The sequence below is a fragment of the Rhincodon typus genome, chromosome 7, assembly GCF_021869965.1.
Source record: "Rhincodon typus isolate 14 chromosome 7, sRhiTyp1.1, whole genome shotgun sequence".
Classification (NCBI taxonomy): Eukaryota; Metazoa; Chordata; class Chondrichthyes; order Orectolobiformes; family Rhincodontidae; genus Rhincodon; species Rhincodon typus.
In genome coordinates, this window is record NC_063338.1 from 34,012,108 (window position 1) to 34,027,954 (window position 15,847).

At 39.6% G+C, this 15,847-nt stretch overlaps 1 protein-coding gene across 4 annotated transcripts in view; it reads right to left on the reverse strand.

Annotated features, from left to right (window-relative positions):
* Positions 1-425: 425 nt before the first annotated feature.
* The window catches only part of gulp1a (GULP PTB domain containing engulfment adaptor 1a), a 336,837-nt gene continuing 321,415 nt past the window's right edge, over positions 426-15,847 (reverse strand). For all 4 annotated transcript variants that reach the window (XM_048599477.1, XM_048599478.1, XM_048599480.1 and 1 more), the window contains one exon: positions 426-3,224. In XM_048599477.1, coding sequence (XP_048455434.1) covers positions 3,153-3,224 — 72 coding nt within the window. In that variant the 3' untranslated portion in view covers positions 426-3,152. The remainder of the gene's footprint in view (positions 3,225-15,847) is intronic.

Here is a 15,847-nt window from a genome sequence, read left to right on the forward strand (position 1 = left end):
GTACCAAATGGATGTTAACATCCATGGAGCCATACCCACCCAGAAGTTAAGAAATCCTGAGCAGCGAAATTCAATACAAAATTATTACTTAGAAACGAGGGATATGCTATACATGTTTACATTCGAATCGTAGATCCTATGTTGATCCTGTATTCTGTATCTAATATAATGTATGTGTTCTACTGCTGAACCTAGTCTAGCCAAGTCATGTTTTCAATATTGTTGGCAATACTTTCTTGCACTTTCTTTGTCTGGTTAAAATTCCGTCAACTGCATCCTTTGTTTGAAATTCATTTAATTGCACTTTCATAGCAAACTAAACTCTGCAGCATTAAAAAATAACAATTTATCAAAAGTTCCTCTTTATAAGAACTGTTATCATGTAAAGAAATTAGAAAGTGTGAATAAATCAATCTTCATTTTTTTAAAAAAAAAATTTATTATCAGTAATTGAAGGAGACTTTTACAACTAATAGACATTACAAAGATATACCGGTGTTACAGACATGGTCTACCTCCAATTTCCAAACAAATCAATAATAGTATGCATCTATGAAGCAATCGTAACTTTTTTGGTTCAGCACATTCGTTATGTTTACTTAATAGTACCAGATACTGGTACAACACTTATAGTTGTGAATCTAAATTATACATATTCCCTAGCGATTTGACAAAAATCAAAGTTTTGTTAATTCATTAGCAGTCATTCCAACAGATATGTGAAGTTAAACAAATATTGCCAACACTCTTTCTATGCTGACAATCACAATTTAAAAAGTAGAACAGGAAATGGTTTGAAAGGAAGACAATTATGTGCATGTAAAATTATCTCTATTTTGTTAAAATCTGTGACCAGTTACTTGAGATGCAGTTTGATTTTTGAAAAAAAGTATCACTGATAACATAAACAGTGGTACACTATATCACCCTCACAATATACTCAGATTACTGATAAGTATATTTCAAGCACTAAAAAGTATCACACTGTGACCAATCTTAAAGCAAAAAAAATGTCATTTGATATAGGTGCAGATAGAAGTAGGAAGACTTGTTAGATTCTGCATATTACAAACAAGAAAGACAGTTATATGAAATACCGGTAAAGCATGCAGATATTTGTTTATAATAATTTATCGAAATATGTTGATTTTGAAAAAGTAATGCCAGGTTTAAATGATTTACCCTTCATTTGTCTTGTCTTGATTTAACACATCATCTTGCAGTGTTCAAGTAATAGATTAGTATTACACTTCAGATGATGCACTTCAAACATATCTAAATAACCTGGTAGAATAATAAACTTCTCCAAATAGAGTTGGAGATAAAATTAAAATGATTGCTAATATTTAAATAATCTGCACTAGCTTTTAATTTGAAAAACCAATAAATGATAAATGATTTCTTAAAGTAATATGTAATTTGCTTTTATGTTTGAAAAATAAATGTCTCACATAAAACAAGGAGGTGGATAACTGGTTGACTTGTACTGAGCGACAGTCCTCTGGGATTGCTACTGGGACTTATTTAAGATTTATCTAATTAACCTGGATTCATAAACTTAATGCAGGTTAACCAAACTTGTAGATACAACTAAATATAGAGAGGGCATCAGTGTAACCTAATGATATAGTTAAGCTACGTTATGGAAGAACTTCGACAATTGTGAACTGATAACAATGGCAAGAAATTCAACACAGGAAATTCAAAGGTGTTACACATCAAATGAACAGGAAGGGGACAAACTGTTCAATTACATTGAACATTTTAAGAGGAAAGGTTGCAAGAGAGTTGTAAATCCTGTTACGCTTAATAGTTACCATAATCTCCTTATTGTAGAGTGTCAAATGGAAGATTAGGCTATACTGCCAGATCAGCGGAGGATAAATCTGAAGGTATGATGCCAAAAGTGTTCAATCCTCTATTCAGTCCACACTTTTAGTACTACATTCACTCTTAGTTGAGGCACAAAGGAAAATCCAAGTCCAGGAAACAGTGGAGATAACACCAAACAGCTGATCACTTATATTTGAGGGAAGAGTTATAAGTAAGACATCGTTTTTGCTCATTTTCAACTGAATTGAGTAAGAAATGGTCCTATATAGGCATAAGTAATATTACATGGAGTAGAAAAGCAGTTTGAAAGTAAACCACAGGGAGGCATACGTTCCAAATAACAAAAGGACTGCTATTAGAATACACATTTTCATGCACAGAAATTGGTATCTGAAATGATCTTCTAGATAAGCCAAGGGGCGCAAAAATTCTGTGATAGTGACACCAGAGATACCTATGGAAGAATGAGTTGGATGGTACTAATGGCCTTTCCTCATCTTGACTAATCTTTCTGTAAGCTACTGTAAAATGAAACTGTAATTTTGTTAGCCTGTAGGAGGCCAGATGAGTAGTTAAAACTATCCAGTGGGACCTAACTTCTGGTATCCCATTATCCTTTCATAAGTTAAGCTTTAAACATACACTTCCAAGGACATGGGAAAGACATCTGCTGGAAATAAGCTGGATGTATTGTGGGGGTAGTCGTGTGGGGGTCGAACTATCTACCCTGCAATAGAACTGGTAAGAGCAGGCCTGCGCCACTGGGAAAAGCTTTTGGAAATGATAATGGGAAAGGGAATGCCAGAATTGGACTTCACTCACCATTTCTGAAGCACCCCCAAGTCAGGCAGAGCCAGTGAAAATCCAAGCCATTATATTCATTGTCTCCAGCTACACTCTGTATCACGAACTTTTCACACAAATATATAGATGGATGAAAAATATATAGAACTTACTTTTTGAATAAAAATACTTTTCAAAATTAGGACAATTATAATGCAATGCTAATTCTAATTTTAAAAAGAGCTCTATTCCTTGGATAAGTATTAGAAGTGAAGGAACAAACAGATAGCTTCATAAAGTGTCAGGGAGAATGCAAATTTTATGTTAACATAAATTGTGACGAACTTTTCCATGCTATTTTCTCACCTGACTTAAAGAAAATGCAAGAAGAGAATGCAAGCAGAACCAAGTTAAAAATTCACACAAGGGAGGTATTATCAAACAATGTGGAAAACAAAAACAAAACTTCTTTTTGGCACTTCATTGGCACTATATGTTGAATGATTCAAATGTGAAAATATTCAAGTTCCTTAATGTCAGCATCTGCTATCCAGAGGATCAAGAGAAAACACAGTGCCTTCGAGAGTTAGTCCCATTTTGAACCCCTCCTAGAAAACAGAAAACAGGTTTGTTATTATAGCAGATGCTTGTTTTCAATAACAGGCACACAACATTTAAAACGATAGCAGTAAAACTCCAAAAAGAACCCAGGTCATTTTGTGTCCTAATTGGAAGTTTTGATTTTGTTTTGTAATCTGCCAGAACTCTTCTCAAGCTTTGAATAGAGCTCTTCAAAAGGGCAAAAAAAAAGTTATAACAAAGTAACTATAACATCAATCATTTGTGTGTAGGAGCCTAGGGAATTCATCTAAAAGCCTGTTAATGATAGATGGTGTAAAACTAATGATACCTTATCAGGGATTTTAACATCTTGGAATGGAAGCCAGGCACAGAATACTATGAGATAGCACACATAACAAATTAATAACACTGAATCAGAGATAGTAGGAACTGCAGATGCTGGAGAATCCGAGACAACAAGGTGCAGGGCTGGATGAACACAGCAGGCCAAGCAGCATCATTAATAACACTGTTTACTCTCCTGTGTAGTTTAGATCTGGGCATGGCTTACCCGCTAAAATCAGTGGACCAGTTATTGAAAGAAGTTGAAAGGATAATTCGTGGTTAAGTATTGTTGGATATAGCTGCTTGGTTTCTTCTGGTGCTAATTGAGCAGATTTTTTAGGTTAACAGAAGATCAGCAAAACAGGAGGAACCAATTTGTCTTCAATACCTGTTTAGCACATCTTTTAGAAAAATATTTTTTGTGATTATTTAATTTATTTTTGTGTGAGACTTGATATCAGAAATTTGTACACTTGGGAGCATAGCTCTTTTAGGTTGATAAAGCAATTCCTTAGTGAAGTGCTGAGAAAAATCATTTTGTTGCCAAATTACACTTTATTCATTGAAGAATATTTATGTACATACATTGTTACTGAAGTGGTTTTGTACAGTCTTTGCACATGAAGAACAAACAAAACGCTGGAATTTGGCATTCCCTGCAGTTACAAAAAAAACCCAACACTTTTCTTACATAAGACAGGCGATGGCCTAGTGCTCTATCACTGGACTGTTAATCCAGAGACCCAGATAATATTCTGTGGACCTGGGTTCAAATCCCACCACGGCAGATGGTGGAATTAAGAATCCAATAATAACTGTAAATCAGTTGCCGAATGTTGGAGGAAAACCCCATCTGGCTACTAATGCCCTTTAGAGAAGGAAACCACTATCCTTACCTGGTCTGACCTACATGTGACTCCAGAGCTACAGCAATGTGGTTTACTCTTAACTGCCCTCTGGGCAATAAATACTGCCTAGCCAGTGATGCCCTCATCCCACTAATGAATAAAGGAAAATAATGTATTTACATACATTTGTGGCACGAAGATGGTCTAATAACTGAATGGAACCCCATTGTACGTTGGCAGAAGGACATTAACTGGTGTCTTTTCAAGTTGTGTTATGTGATGCAAGGGGACCTCTATCTCATCTGTGGAGAATGCATGTTGTACCTGAGCAACGAAGGTGGTAATCTTTTTAAAATGTGCTTATCCCTGAATGTTTTCAATGAGCTACTGAGGGCATCTCTAACATTTGTCACGTGGCTATGTAATGATATGTACAGATGTGAGTGATCTATTATTTGCTGGGAGCAAGAACCTATCAGGTGTGTTCTAGGCACCTTCAAAATGACAATACGTAACACCTTCCATCATCACAGTAAATATCGATAAACCAGATTTTCACCATAGAGTAGAAAACAGGAGCCACGATTATTTCTGTGTCCAAAGCCCATCTCCAGTGGGGAACTGACTGAAATTCATGATTTTATTTTGCCTTGGGGGCAGAGATGGGGTGATAACTATTTAATTGGTATGGAACCAACATCCCTGTCCAGTTAAAGTTAGTGGGGTTGGTAATGGAGTTGAGTCAGATGAAGTTGGGGAACTCATTCAGATACCCGAGTGATGCGCTGGTGTGTAGTTGCCTGTGAGATGCTGCTGCAGTCTCCCTGAGAATGGCACGCACACCCATGGCCAGAGAATTGCAATCTCCTTCACCATTGGTTCCAAGTCATGTCTAGGTAGCTTCATCTCTGTCTGGAAATTCAGTGCTCAGGGTAGAGTCTCCTTCTCCTTTCTGCCCTGGGCCACTCTCCTCGAGCCTGATAAATTCTCAACCCTCTGCTCAGCTTGTGCATGCCACCAGCGGCTTCAATTTCGAAAGATGCATTGCCCTTAACGCTTTAAAACTTTTCTGGCCCCTCATTGGTTTGAGGCAGACAGCTACTGAACAACAGCGCCCTCTAGGAAGACAAAACCCTTTCCAGAAGCGGATTTCTACAAGTCTGTAATGGTGTTCCTTAGATTGATCAGGGATGTGAATGAGTTCATAGGTCCATGCTACCCCACCTTGACCAAGGTTGGTAATGGTGAAACGGATGTAGGATGTCGAGCTCCTCAACATTACTGTGTTACCCAGCTCTCCATTTGTGCCCTACTGGTTTTCCCTGTTGCATTCTTTCTGTGACTAGCTGTCCAGTGTTAATCTGGTCTCACTGATTTGTCCTTGATAAAATAAAATATTAAAAACAAAGTGTCAAATGTTTATGGAACTGGCTCCTTCTCAGTACTTGATCTTCAAAAGTTAGATATAACAGACAGCTATTTTTGCATGTGTTTTGAGCTTTGATGGTTTTTGCACCACGGTTAAGTTATAACTTGATCAGCAATGGAAAAATAACAGGAACAAGATTCAGCTTAGACTTGTAGAATTCTTGGCTGCTATTTCTACAGCAACATTGACAGTACATTACATTGACTATGGAATGGTGTGTAGCATGAGGAGGCCCTGAAGAAACAGGAAGGGAAGGTAATTATTTCAGCAATAACGTATAGTCGTGCAACAACATATATATTTCCTCGGAACAATTTAACCATTAATCAAAATTGTTTCCAAATATAGTTTTCAAAAAGCAATATCGCATCAATAAGAAGAAAAATCCAACACCCTTTTCTTACATGTTCACGAGAAGGAACAATTTGGCACGTGGAAGACTGTATCTGTGCAGATGAGGGCTGAAGGAAAGATGCAGGGTTTCTACCCTGCATATAATAATGCAGGATTATAATGCAGAAGCTGCAAACAGGATTATCAAAATATTGAAACTGCTAAGAACTGTGGACTGCCTGTCAAAATAAATGAAGTAGACTAAATGAAGGGGAGCCTGGTGACTCAGTGATTAGCATTACTGCCTCACAGCACCAGGGACCTGGGTTCAATTCCAGCCTCAGGCGACTATCTGTGTGGAGGTTACCCATTCTCCCCGTGTCCGTGTGAGTTTTCACTCCAGTTTCTTCACACAGTCTAAACATAAGTAAGTTAGACGGATTGGCCATGCTAAATTACCCATTGTATTCAGGCTTGTCTAGGTTTAGGTGTGTTAGCCTTGGGAAGGGTAGGGTTACAGGGAAAGGGTATGGGGATGGGTCAGTGCTCTTGTTGGGCTGAATGGCCTGTATCCACACTGTAGGGATTATGTGAAAATGAAACAGTTCTTCATAGAGAAGAGCATTAAGAGGTGCAATAGTTTCCTAGGATACTGGAATCATTTTGAAATTGGCTAAATCTGTAAATAGGTTGTGCTTTTAGCAAGGTGAAATGAAACAGGCTGAAAGGTCTTAGGCATGCCAATCTATGTCAGGGACTTGAATGTTGATTCTTTATTCTTTTCAGAAACATTACAAACAATATAATGGAATTAATCATGGTAAAAAGTGCATTCGGTATGCATGTCCATTAGTAATAATTCAAAATACAATATACCAACCATCGCTGACGCTGCTGGGCAGAAATGTAGGCATAAAGATAAAAGAAAAATGCAACTCAGTAAAAGAGCACAATTATAACACTACAGATTCAAAAGTAAGCATTTAGCTAATTGAAAATGATCATGACTGAACTTACAATATTATTAATATCTTAATTTGCAAATAAACAGCAAGTCATTTAGGATGTTTTCCATTATCTTTTAGAAAGAATAAACCTACTCAGCTTAAAGAGAAAATCTCAGAATCAGTGCACTTATTTAACCTCAACATCTTCTGCATGTTAAATTGTTCAACAAAAGTGAATTTCATCATCCTAAGTATAAAAAGCATCTAGGAATTAGCATTCCTTGAGGAATTTTCTACCATAGTTGCTCAAGCAACCGTTCCCACCCCAATGCTTAAAAAAACGGAGTCATGTAACAGCTCTTAAATCTTTTCAAAAATATCTGAAAGTGATGCTCAAATTTTAAATTGCTTGAACGATCATTACGCAAGTACATATAGGCAGCAAATGAATATTCAATTTCAGATTTTTGGTTAGCAGAATTAAAAGGAGAAATAGCAAGATCATTGAAACAATTCTCATGAAATAATATAGCTGCAAGGCACACTAGAGTAGAAACAGAAATGAAAATCAGGCCAACATTAGGGTATTTTGTGTGTGCAAGTAGATCTTCTTTGAAAGAATGAAGAATATCATCCTGACTGCAAGATATGGAACATTTCTCCCCATTAATCACACTCTAACATATACAGAAATAGAAATAAGATAGTGTAAAAAATAATGATGGGCCACAAGTAATGGTGAGTTATAACAAAGCTAAATCGTTATCATTCTGAGGTGTCAAAAGCACGTAAATTCATTCAGGTAGCTAGTTTGCAATGATGTTGGGAGGAATCTGTTTCATATTAACCAAGACATGTAAGAGTTCAGGAACTTTAGAGAGATTTTACTTGGACTGAAAACGTTTACACTTTGCTTTAGGTAATACTTTCTCTCAACCGGAATGAAGTTTGACCTGTAATAGTCAATTCCCAAACCAAACTGGAGTTGAGCTTCTGTGTTGAAACAAATTGCTTAAGAGCTCATTTTGCAGTCCATCACAACTCTTTAGGCCCTAACGTAGGGCATGACAGGACTGTGAAGATCAGCAGAAAACAGTTTGCCTGATCTTCACCACAACAGGTCAGATCTTTGGCTCTTTGGATTTTCAGAGAAGACATGCCATGGGATCCTTTGGAAGTACAAATGTAGAAAATCCATGGGAAGTGCGTGGGCAACCTCTTCCCAGCCCAAACTGGTACCCTCCGAAAAAGTCTCAGATTTGGAGTTAGAGTCCAAAACTTTGGACAGTTCCAACTTACTTACTTGGATTGTTACGCGGGACATGTTACGCAGGGGAAACCTGAGTAACTATACACCCTGATGCCCCAACATTCACCTTGCCACCCCTAACCACACCTTGGCACAATCTGACTAGTCCCCTACCTGACACAACTTACCCTGACCCAACCCAACCCAACCACCTGATTCTACTACAAACTCACAACTATTGAACATGAAATGACAAGTCTATGTCGTGACTCCCCACCCAAACCAAATACCTCCCGATTCACCCTGCCCTGGCATACTGTCTGTGTTATCTACCTAACTACCATTAACCCCATCAACTACTGTACACCGCGCCGTCCCACCCCCTGCCCCCAGGAACTTGACCAACCTATCCCCTTTAAAATCTTGTCTTAAATACTGCAAACCACAGATTTTAATATTAATGTAAATAACTTCAGAAACTTGAATTGTTTAATTGTCCCATGGTCACAAAATGTATATGTCACCAGCAAAGATTGTTGCTGCTCCCAATGTAGATCTTGAAAATATGTGCATGAGACAGGGATAAAAATGATTGAAAGAAGTTTGAAAACATGGACGTTATCTACTGGTCTCCAATATCATAAGCTCGAGCAAAGATTTAAACGCTTCATTGGACAACTGTAACTTAGGGTAGACTTTAATAGGTTTTCTCAATTAAATAGACTTTTCTAAATTAAACATCATATCTACTGTGGGGGGGAAAGAAATAGAAACGTCACTGCAAAAAGTGATCTGTTGCATAAATACTAGCTGTCCAAGCCACTTGACCGCGGGAAGATTAATTGCTTGCCCAGTTATGGTATGAATGATTTTTTTATTATATATTTTGACTAATGGGTACATTGTAGCAGGCTCATTGTATCATTCTAGCTCAGTCAATATGTTAATATTTAATTTGGTCTTTGAGTGTTATTTCAATATTGCTCATTTTCAAACAGTGGAGATACCATGTCAGGAGTAGAAGGTAACATTTTACATAAATTAGGATATATCATTGAGTTCAATATGAATGAATCTGAGCTCAGTGAGGAAACACCCAAGGTATGACCCACCGAACAAAATTTCACATTTATTCAAAGAATAATAAACTTAAAATAATTGATTACATAGGGTTAGATAGCATAGTATTAGATTTAGAGTTAGGTTTTGGGTAACCTTATGTTTAAAGTTGATAAAGCAATAGATTCAGGTAAGATACATCCAAGGATACGGAGGGAAATGACAGCAAAAATTGCACAGGCATTGCTCATAATTTTTCAGTCTTCCTTAGACTCAGGGATGGTGGAAAAAGACTGCAAAGTTGCTAATCTTACAACCTTGATCAAAAAAGGGCGCAAATGTCAGCCCAGCAACTCCAGGCCAGTCAGTTTAACTTCAATGATGAGAAGCTTCTACAACCAATAATTTGGGGAACAAAACAGTTACGCAGACCAATGTGAACAAAGTAAGGAAAGTCACCATGGATTCATTAAGAAAAAAAATCACGTTTAACTAACTTGCTGAAGTTTTTTGACAAGATAACAAGGAAGTTGGATGAGGGAAATGCTGTTGATGTGATAAACATAGACTTGTAAACGTTGTTTAATATAGTGACTTGTGAGCGGGTTCATGAAATAATGAGAGCTACAATGAAATTGACTGAGAGCCCGGAAACAGAGTGATGCTGAACGGATGCTTTGTTTGGAAGAAGATTGTTAGTAGATCTCCCTCGGGGTTGAGGTTGGGAATTTGTTCTTCCTGATGTATATTAATGACTGAGACCTTAGTATACAATAAACGACTTCAAAATTTGTATATAATATGAAACTCGGAAGCTTTGTGTACTGTGAGGAGTACACAATTTCAAAAGGGTATTGACAAGTTGGTTCCAGGGATGAGAAAATTCTGTTTTGAAGAGATATTGGAGTAGTTGGAGCTTCTTTTTTTTTGAGAAAAGGCTAACAGAAGATTTGATAGAGGTACTCAAAACTTGAGCAGTCTGGACGGAGTAGATAGGGAGAACCTATCCCCACTTATGGAGGAATTGAGAACAAGGTGGCACAGATTTAGAGTAATTGGCAAAGGAAGAAAAATAAAACAACATGAAGAAAAATATTTTCATGCAATGAGTGGTTAGGATCTGGAATGGACTGCCTGGCTCTGTGGTTGAGGCCAGGTCAATTGTGTCAAGAAGGGAATTAGACTGTTATTTGATAGAGAAAATCATGCAGGGAAATGGGGGTGGTGTGGGATGGGAATGGCATTATTTATTGGAGACTAGTATAGTCATAATGGTCCAAATGGTCTCCTTCTCACTTTAGCCATTCTGTGAATTAGTACTATAAATATGCAATAGATATTGCAAATGATTAAGGACTGGAAATTCAAAGTGGAAAGGATGGCAACTTCCACTTTATTCGATGAGAAGGAATATAGAAATATTTGCCAACATTGCAGGGAATATCAGCAGCAACAAGGTACCCTCCCTCCAAATACACCACCATGCATGCCCCCATTCAGTAATGGCAGTTTAAATTGTTCAGAAATGTTTCAATAAAGGAGATAGGAAGAAAATTTTGGTGGTTTAAGAAACATTGACCTCAGTATTCATACAGATGTGGTTGGGGGTTGTTCATGGTAGGAATAGTGTCTTAGTCATTCATGATGGGAAAGTTATCTGTACAACAGCGGTCCTAATTTTGCAAGCACAGAATGTCTTTTCAAAAGTGACCAACAACCCTGGCCTCCGCAAGGAGCAATTTGGAGGACACCCAATAAAGAAGGGCAGCAAAGAGAGCTGCTGCACTGGTCATGGAAGTGTGGAACTGAGTTGGGCTTTCCAATTCACAATCCTGGATTTCACCTTGTCTGACTCATAATCAGCTATAAGGAGTGGTGTGGATTCAAGAGATTAGTTAAAAAAGACAATTACAGTTGACAAAAAGGAATGGCTATATTTAAGAGTGTAACAGAATTGGTATTAAAACCAGAGGAAGAACAATCATCTATCCAGAAAATTTCAGGAATATTGTCAGTGAAACTGTATGTATACCTAATAGCATTTACACGAGTAAGTCAGTCTATAAACCATTTTTGTCTATTAGTGTTGAAGTACGAAGTTTGAGACAGCACGTTAAGCACATCAGAGCACAAACACAAAATGTCATTGTGTGATGGAATTTACACTGAACACCTCCTCATTCTGTTGAACTTCCCACTGTGGGGGAAGTTCCTGAGTAAATGTCAGTAGATCTCCAAAGGAGAGAAGAAAAACATACCAGGACAGGATTTCTAGCTTTTTTGGATGCCTTAATACGGTTGATTGAGATTGCTTGTGTTTCAAGAACAATTCTTGGCTGCAGTTTGTGTACGGTTGTGTGGAGTTGTTAAGTATAGTCAGATGCTCATCCATCCTCGTTTGAAGAGATACATCACGCTAATATAAAACATCTGAACCCACGGGTATTTTTTGCAAGGATTTCTCTGGAAGAATACAAGTGCTTTTCTGTGAAACAACCATAACCATACGTACATCAAATGAAAACCAAAACAGACAACTTATAGTCCCATGACTTTGCTTAACATCATCATGTTACTTAAGTCTTAACTAGAAAATTTAGCCGATTTGTTAGGCTGAATTTTCAATTGTCCATGGGGGCAGCTGGACCTGGAACGTTATGCGGTCACAATGTGTCACTGGTTTTCAACTCCTTGGTTATACGATTAGATTTTCAGAGTGCAGAGGTCGGGGTGGTTGGGATGGGGAAGTACTGGAAACCTGCACACCTCCAATTAATTAAGCAAGGGCATCCTTCCTCAGATGATGAGAGCCTCCTGGTTGCGGTAGGCCTGGAGCCGGGGGCTCCTGGCTGTGGGGCAAGCACTGGCCCCAGCATGGGACCAAGCATCGGTGGCAGCATTGGCAAGATGGGCCCAGTGATGAGAGATGGCACCAGAGGAGTGGTGACTCTGACATTGGTGGGTCAGGCGCAGGCAGTGGCGAGGTGGTGGAGGAGAGGTGGTGTCAGATGGCAGCTCAGGTGTGATTGGTGAGCCAGCTCAGGACTCATGGTGGAGGCAATGGAATGAAGATGGACTCGCTTTAAGCAATATCTTTTTATTCTTAAACTTTTCATAATGGCACCCGATTGTGGCAACAGTTGAAGCTTTTCACTGTATTTTACTGTATTATTCACTGTAAAATACAAATGACAACAAATTTTGATTCATTAATAGCTTGAGATCATTGTAGACTACAGTGTGGGATTGGGATCCACTCCAAACTGGACTTTATATAGAAAATAGAACCTTAATAACCGTGGACTCGATGCTGGAAATAAAAGCCAACTCTCAGCACAAGTATACAGAGATTAAATTCAGACAGTGCCTTAGCATGAAGAATTCCACATTGTCTCACTTCTATCACAGGGCAATGGTACAGGGAAAAGCCATTAGTTCCAATACCTGATGCAATCAAGAGACTGATCACCTACTACAATAATATTGAAATAAAGTAATTAACTAAGTAGAAATGGCTAGACAGGTGACGTGTTGTCGCTGTATGATGTGGGAGTTGGCCGATCCCATTGCAAACTGCAGTGACCACATCTACAGCAAGTGTTGGTTGCTCAAGGAACTTCGGCTCAGAGTTGATGAGCTGGAATCGGAGCTTCAAACACTGCGGCACATCGGGGAGGGGGAGAAGTATCTGCGTGCTGTGTTTCAGGAGGCAGTCACACCTGCTAGATTAAGTACTTCAAATCTGGTCAGACGCCAGGGAGGGCAAAGGGTGACTGCAAACCAGGCAGGTAGAGAGACCCTGCAGTCAGGAACAGAGGAGCCTCAGCTCTTGACCTTGTCCAACAGGTATGAGGTACTTGCTCGCTGTGTGGATGAGGAAAAGGGCAGCAGGGAGGATGAGCCAACTGACCACTGCACTGTGGTACGGGAGGCCATTTAAGAGGGGGGGGAACAAAAAGACAAGTGGTAGTTGTAGGGGATTCTATAATTAGGGGAATAGATAGTATCCTTTGTGAGCAGGATCGAGAGTCCTGCATGGTATGTTGCCTGCCCCGTGCCAGGGTAAGAGACATCTCTGACCGATATGAAAGGATATTGGAGCAGGAGGGGGAGGATCCAGTTGTTGTGGTCCACGTCAGAACAAACAACATAGGCAAGACTAGGAAAGAGGGCCTGTTCAGGGATTATCAGGAGCTAGGAACAAAATTAAAGAACAGGTCCTTAATGGTTTATAATCTACAGAATACTGCCCGAGCTATGTGCAAATTTGCATAGGGACACGAGAGTAAGGGAAGTAAACACGTGGCTAAAGGAGTGGTGCAGGAAAGAGGGGCTCCTTTTTTTGGGGCACTGGCATCGGTGTGGGAACAGGAGGGATCTGTGCCGCTGGGACAGTCTCCATCTGAACTGAGCTGGGACCAATATTCTAGCGAAAAGGGTAAATAGGCTGGTCAACAGGACTTTAAACTAGAAAGTGGGGGGGAAGGGAATGGTGAAACTTGCCCCAGTGGGAAACAAAGCAGAAGGTTAACATCTGTAGTGGTGGATTCAACTACATGGAAAATTATGAAAAAATTGACAGGAAAGAAGAACTCAGAAGAGGTTATTAAAGTCTCTAGCACATCACAAATAGGACAGGCTGTTTGGAATGGGTTAGTTCAAGCACACTGGATAAACGAATGACAATGAGAAGAGGGACGGTTAATACAGGACTGAAGGTGTTATATCTGAATGCACACAGTATAAGGAATAAGGTAAATGAGCTTGTGGCGCAGATCGAAACTGGCAGGTATGACGTGGTGGGCATCACGGAGACGTGGCTGCAAGGGAATCAGGATTGGGAACTGAATATCCAAAGATATACATCCTATCGAAAAGGTAGGCAGGTGGGCAGAGATGTTGGGGTGTCTTATTAGTAAGAAATGAAATTAAATCAATAGTAAGAAACAAAGTAGGGTCAGATGGTGTAGAATCTGTGTGGGTAGAGCCGAGGAAACACAAAGGTAAAAAAAAACGTATTTGGCCTCCAAACAGTAGTCAGGAGCTGGGGCGCAAGATACACCAGGACTTAGAAAAGGTGTGTAAGAAAGGCAAAGTTACAGTGATCATGGGGGATTTCAATATGCAGGTGGACTGGGAAAATCAGGTTGGTAGTGGATTGCAAGAAAAGGAATTTGTGGACTGTCTACGAGATGACTTTTTGGAGCAGCTTGTGGTGGAGCACGCTAGGGAACAGACAATACCGGATTTAGTGTTGTGCAATGAGGCAGACTTGATAAGGGAGCTTAAGGTGAAGGAACCCTTAGGAGGCAGTGATCATAAGCTGATAGAATTTACTCTGCAATTTGAGAGGGAGAAGATAGAATCAGAGGTAATGGCATTACAGCTGAATAAAGGCAACTACACAGGCACGAGGGAGGAGCTGGGCAGAATTGACTTGGAGAGGAGCCTAGCAGGAAAGACAGTGGAACAGCAATGGTAGGAGTTTCTGGGATTAATTCAGGAGACACAGCAAAAATTCATCCCTAGGAAAAAGAAGCGTGGGACAGGGAGGATGAGGCAACCAGAAAGCACATTATGTGGCAAATGGCAGTGGGAAACCAGAGGATTGGGATGCTTACAAAGACCCACAATGGGCAACAAAAAAGAAATACGGAGAGAGGAGATTAAATATGAGGGTAAGCTAGGCAGTAATATAAAGGAGGACTTGTAAGAGTTTCTCTAGATATATAAAGTGCAAAAGATGGGCAAAAGTGGACATTGCACCACTGGAAAATGATGCTGGAGAGATAGTAGTGGGAAACAAGGAAATAGCTGAAGAACTGAATAATTACTTTGCGTCAGTCTTCACAGTGGAAGACACGAGTATTATCCCAACAATTCAAGAGAGTCGGGGACAGAGCTGAGTATGGTGGCCATCACCAAGGAGAAGGTGCTAGAAAAACTGAATGACCTGAAGGTGGATAAATCACCTGGACCAGATGGACTACACCCCAGAGTTCTAAAGGAGATAGCTGAAGAGATAGTGGAGGCATTAGTGGTGATCTTTCAGAAATCACTAGAGTCAGGGAGGGTCCCAGAGGTCTGGAAAATTGCGAACGTGACACCCCTGTTTAAAAAGGGAGTAAGGCAGAAGGTGGAAAATTACAGGCCGATTAGCCTAACCTCGGTTGTGGGTAAGATTTTGGAGTCCATTGTGAAGGAAGAGATTTCTGAATACTTGGAAGTGCATGGTAAGATAGGGCAAAGTCAGCATGGTGTCATCAAGGGGAGGTCATGCCTGACAAATCTGTTAGAATTCTTTGAGGAGGTAACAAGCAGGATAGACCAAGGAGAGCCAATGGATGTTATTTACCTGGACTTCAAGAAGGCCTTTGACAAAATGCCACACAGGAGGCTGCTGAGTAAGATAAGGGCCCATGGTGTTAGACACAAGGTGCTAGCATGGATAGAAGATTGG